The sequence below is a fragment of the Contarinia nasturtii genome, unplaced genomic scaffold (assembly GCF_009176525.2).
Source record: "Contarinia nasturtii isolate CC-2019 unplaced genomic scaffold, AAFC_CNas_1.1 Cnas_scaffold_3695, whole genome shotgun sequence".
Classification (NCBI taxonomy): Eukaryota; Metazoa; Arthropoda; class Insecta; order Diptera; family Cecidomyiidae; genus Contarinia; species Contarinia nasturtii.
The window spans coordinates 1-6203 of record NW_022200992.1 but is presented as its reverse complement, the minus strand read 5'-3'; the positions used below and the strand labels follow the sequence as shown (position 1 = coordinate 6203).

Sequence of the window (6203 nt, the reverse complement as noted above, 5' to 3'; positions counted from 1 at the left end):
CTAACAAATTCATAAAATTATAAAATGCTATAGATTAATACGCCTCAACTTTTATCGCGAATCAATTTAAACACTGGCACCAGAACATTACGGAATCCTGAATTTATTCGTCTTCAAACATGCCGCACGCACCATTCAACGCAATCGTCATTCAATAATGCTTGTCGTATCTTCACGTATCTCTCCATCGCTACCACATTATGAATTTCGACAAAAGCTAATGTGACTTCCTGATTCTGCCTTCATGGGCAAAAATATAAAGAAACAATTTTAAAAATTACTTTTAAATTAAAGCTATTATCTTGTAAGAAAACTGGTTACAAAAAACCAAAAAGAGAAGAAAATCTTCACATTTCTAGTCTGACTGATTATCTTTTGATTTATCTATGTATACAATAACAAATTACTACCTATTACTTATTCACCTACTATTCTTCTCTAACTATTTGACTACATGATTATTTAATGAAAATTTTATTATTTATACCAGGGCTTTCAAAAGTGGATTTTAAATCAAAATCAAAAATAAAATAAATTGATTTGAAATGCACAATTCAAATCAAATAAATCATTTGATTTGATTTGGATGGTCGTTTATATTCTAAATAAATCAAATGATTGAATTGATTTGAATAGTGTACATCAAATCAAATGATTTCAATTTTTATATTTATTTAACAAACAAATCAAATCAATCAGAATATATTTTAAAACATTTTTTCCATGTACAATTCATTTTGGTCAGTGTTTACAGTCTTTTAAAATTAATAATTTTTCGAACATATCGTCATTCATAGACTGCTGCTGAGGTCGTAAAATCATCTCTGAAAAAAAAAAAAGATTTTTTTATCAAAATTTGTTATGGATTAAGTAGTATTTTGTTTTAAATACTCGCATATGAGAAAAGTCTTTCAACTGGGGCGGACGAAGAAAGTATGGAGTTGTATTTGATGAATTAAGCGATTATCCATACATTCGTCATTTGTTCATCAAATATAACTCCATTCTTTCTTTGTCCGCCCCAGTTGAAAGACTTCTTGCGAGTAATTAAAAAAAATACTACTTAATCCATAACAAATTTTAAAAAATGTTTTCTTCTTGATTTGATTTTTTTATTCAAATAAATATGAAAATTGAAATCATTTGATTTGATGTACACTATTCAAATCAATTAAATCATTTGATTTATTTAAAATAAACTCGACCATCCAAATCAAATCAAATGATTTATTTGATTTGAATTGTGTATTTCAAATCATGATTTTTTCCATGATTTGTAGATTTTACAAATCATTTGATTTCAAATCTGAAAGCCCTGATTTATACACTGTATATACACGTTCTAAAATACCTAAGTTCAGCCAGCATTTGGCGGTGAAATAAATCAAATAAAAAACCTCTATCGAGGTGAAGAACGAGTGACGAAACCAAAATTTGAAACACAAAATTTTTGTTATAAATTTTGTGACGAAAAAATAGTTGGTAGATATATTTTCTGTGTACTGTGAATATAAACTTAATATACAGTGAATCTAATTTTTTTGATAGACAAAATAACAATAAAAGTAAGCAGAGATACTCTCCATTGACATAGGATTTATATTCGAATGGCGTGTGAGTGGAGTGTGCCATGCTTAATGTTGTCTACCAAAAATATTAGACTCAGTGTACATTTGTATATTCAAAACTTTGCAGAAATTCTCTCCTTTTTACTTCGAGTTCATACTGACGCAATGAAGCAACGTTTCGAATTTACAAATGTATTGGGGATTTAAATAAGTTCGTGCGGTTTTCCAACAGATGGCGTAAGTAGTATTTTTCGCATCAGTCTACACTATATCCGCCGTCATGTGAAAGTACTGTATCCTATAAGAATCAACAGGTGTCATTTGATCAAAGTTTAAACAATAAGAATTTTTAGAGCATTGAAAATGTCTGACCAAAAAATAATAAATGTGGTTTTTTTCAATTTTAATCATTTTTTCAATGTTTTCAGTGATTTGGAGTAGAAGGATCGTTCGGAAGGTATGGTGTCCTAAGATTAATTTTTCACTGGGAATCCGAATATGTGTTCAATTTTTGGGTTTGGGGTGTTTTGGACCCCATTTTGGCCCAAGGCCTTTCCAACCATACATCAATCGGGGCCAAAGGCCTTCTGGGTCTGGATTTCGTATATTTCGTGTATATATAGCGAGTTCGACTTTTCAACACACTAATGTGGTTTCGTCACTCGCGCAAACTGCCGTCCGCTGTGATCTAATCTAATCTAATTAGTCTGGAATGAATCATTAATAAATAAATAGCTACCAGATGGAATGAAGCAAATAGTGCCAGTTTGAAAATCATGCAAAACCGTGATTAAATTTTTAAATAAAAACAAAAAAAGTGTTTTTTGCTAGGGGTTTTACACCGTTTGCAAATGAAGAATATACAGCAAATCCACGATTCTCGCTATTCTTACAATTTTTACTATTCCGATGATTCCCAAAAATTCAATGATCTATTGTATTTTAAATTCTGGTTGTATAGTATATACACAACGATAGCATTTAATTTAAATCTAAAACATTGAAATTCAATATTTTTTTTAATTTTGAGAAATTTGAGTTGAAAACTAACACAATTTAATAAAAATTAACACAAATTTAACATTTAAATTTCCAATAACTACATATATTTGATATTATCTCTTTGATATTTTCTTATGGAAAAGCATTCATTAGATGGCGAAATTGAAGATCATAAATGTGACAATATTGATGTTCATAATTTAGTTAGAATTGTATTATATTTTAAAAATTATCTGTGTACAGTAAAATGTTGTAAATGGAAATATTGACTTAAAATATTTGTTTCTTTGTAGGCCTTGAGAAAGAACCCCACATTGGTTCGAAACGTCGGCAATTATTAAAAAATAACATTGATTGAAAACCAACCGTTGACCGTTTATTGGCTTTACTACTACATATATTTAAGTATACGTATTACGTATATAAGTTCGTTGTGCGAAACTGTCAAAACACGATCAACAAACTTATATCTACATTGACAGTTTTATAAATGAACTTATTTATATTCATAAGCCGTACAACAATTAAAATAAATTTAGTTCTTAAATTTGATACCAATTATAACAAAAAATATTTAATTTCCAATGTTTTCAATAAATTAAAATTGCTTCATTAAATTGTTAAACCAATTTTAGTAAAAAACATCAAGTGTTTTATGCTAAAAACCAAATTCCACGATATGTCCATGCGACATTTGAAGACTCATACAATATTTGCGTCAGAATTGATCCATGCTCGGGTCGAAGGATTGTTTGCAACCCACATTTTATTGCAACGAAATTATTTTCTCTTTCTTCTTCGTCATCGTTTAACACCAAATCGTTGTTATCTTTTCATTCTAGAAGAACTGATACAAATAAACGAAAATAAAAAATAGAGACAGATTTAGAAAAAAAATGCATCAAAAATAGCATATATCACAAAGACAATGAGATCAAAAACTTTTATCAGAAATCAAATAAAAAAGGAATGAAGAACCCATTATAAATATCAGGTCTTACCTCAACAAATTGAATCTATATTCTAATTCGAATGATAAAATTTATTTCAAATTTGACATCAAATATTTTGCCGATCAAAATGTTGTTGGAATATTCACAGTAAATTTTATCAACACTCTGTTGTTTCGAAATTAAAACAAAGACAATCACAAAACCAATTGTGAATATATCCATTGCACAGCGACCAGTGTTCCCAACACACAAAATCGTTGTTGAAATGACAATAAAAACAATTGATTGCCCAAATCATCCTACAAATACTCACATTTAATTCTCAAGAAATCCTTTTGCGAGCAAAACGAATTTTTACTGTAAACACATATTGGTTTTCAAAGTGATGGCAGTTGTTTATCTAACATCACTGTCAAACGATGCGAGCACATTTTTAATACATATAAAGAAATATCGTTGGATTTGGTTTGACTGTACCTGGAAGCGAGCAAGTGTTCAAGCATGCTCGAGCAAGTAATAAACCTTTTTTGAGCAACCGGAGTAGCAGAGAGTAATTTTTAAAGACTACTTGCTTACTTGCTAGCTGCTCGCATTGCTCCAAAAAAAAGCAAAATAAAAAAATTGACAAAAAATGCTAGCTTTGACAAAAAATGTTGTGTGTTTTCTGTTTATTATTATTTTAATATTATTTTAATTTTTCATCTTCTCATAAAATCGCTTTATATTTTATTAGATTTATCATAATTGCTGCTTTTTTTGGAGCAATGCATTAAGTTTTAAGAAGTTGATCATTTCCACTGGAATTCGGAAACTATTCACATAGTCTTCGTTCTATTTGACACGAACTTGGCCAAAAAATTGGGCCAAAACGTTAAATTTTTCAACGTTATAATGTACTAAAATCTTTACATTTTTGAAAGCCATTTCAGTTATATATATTCCTGTACTGAGTGTGTCCTCAAATAATATGAATAAGCCTAAAACGTTTTGTCAAACACCTCTTGTTTTGGGCCAATTTCAGGGTGAGAACCGCTTGAGTTTTCATATAAATTGGTCGTTTACGATTCAGAAGATGAATATTTATTACGTATTTCAAAGGTCACGATTAGCTTTGATTGCAATATTTGAAGTCTAATGTAATCCTTGATTATGGAGTTTGAAACAATTATTATTCATGCTCACGCGGAAAAAAGTTATTAGCTCACACGGATATTACAGTCTCCTTTTCTTCATTTAAACGATGTGGCTTGAAGAATTAATCCTTGAATAAAACAGCTCAAAAATCATTTACCTTTCAAACTGTAATCAGACGTTAATAAAAAAAAAAAAAAAAAATAATGGAATATAATATAAATAAATTATAATTATAATAAATTGTATACAAGCAAAGGATCGCACGAAAACATTTTAAATACTTTAAATAATAAGTTTCGTGATATTTCAACTTTAAAAAATAGGTATTTATTTCTTAGATTTATTCAATATGTGTTTTATTTAAAAAATAATTTTGCATATTGGAATGTAAAATAACGAATAAATCAATATTTTTTACTTCATTTTTTACGTATTATTTAGCAAAGTCCATAGTTTTCTTCGTAGAGGCTTTCACACTGACGCATTAGTTGAAGCAATGGTGTAATATCATATGGAAATAGTCTCTGGAACACCAAACGATCCAATTTCAAGCGCAGCTGAATCAGAACGTCCATCACACGTTTATATGGTTGTTTTTCGGAATGACAGTTAGTTCGCATAGCACTGGATGAACTATGCCACTTGTTGCATTGTTTTTGAAACATTGTCCAGTCACTGCGAATGTATTTGAGGAAACGCAGAAAATAGAGGAGGAAACAAGTCTCATCAGTGATTAAAAAATCGAGCATTGTTTGCATACCGTATTGAATTAATTCTAAAAATTCTAAAAAAGTGTACACTGGACTAATTATTTCGATAAGCATTCGTAATATTGGCCGATCATTGTTTGAATTGCTCGATTGACGGTTTGTTGTACTGCCGAATGGGGGTTGTCGTGGTAAAAAAGCAATAGTTGTACCCAACATACACAGCATTGCTTCAAGTAAATAATCATCTTGATTGCTGAACAGGTGCACTATCACTTTGCTGAAATGCGTTTCGGGATGAAAATTCAATTTATTTCTCAAAAAAGATTGAATTTTTTCGAACGCATCCTTTGTTACTTGCTCAATATGTGTCCAATCATTTTCAACTGTTTCCACACTACTGCTGCTACTGCAACTATCCATCGAACTATCCGATGAATCACCACCTCCGATCGGTCTTACGGTAACAGCAATGGCCTTCAATACTAAGAGCACTAATTTTTGTAGTAAAGTAAAATCGATCGATTTATTAAAATGTTCATTTAGTTCTAGCTCAATTTCGGAACTTTCGCTATCGCCATCATCACTGTCGTCATGTTGATTTTTTTCATTTTCTGTACTCAAACAATACGATGAGACATCATAAACTATGGTTGAATGTTTGTAACCAATGAAATTGATACTGTTTTCGGCTTCAATCTCATGATTTGGTAACGACGAAAAGATATTATTTCTATTATCTTTCGCACTGTTGAATAGCTGGGTGGCCAAATCAGTTGTGGCTTGTGGCATTTCTGGTTGCAGAGCCAATGTCGTTGTATAACACAATGATGCACTAA

General features: G+C 30.3%; 1 protein-coding gene across 1 annotated transcript; it reads right to left on the bottom strand.

The window, feature by feature from the left end:
- Positions 1-5068: 5068 nt before the first annotated feature.
- LOC116350135 (protein lines-like) lies at positions 5069-6197 on the bottom strand. Its single transcript, XM_031781868.1, has one exon. The coding sequence runs from the start codon at positions 6154-6156 to the stop codon at positions 5095-5097; it is 1062 nt and encodes a 353-aa protein (XP_031637728.1). The 5' UTR covers positions 6157-6197; the 3' UTR covers positions 5069-5094.
- Between the last annotated feature and the right edge of the window lie 6 nt (positions 6198-6203).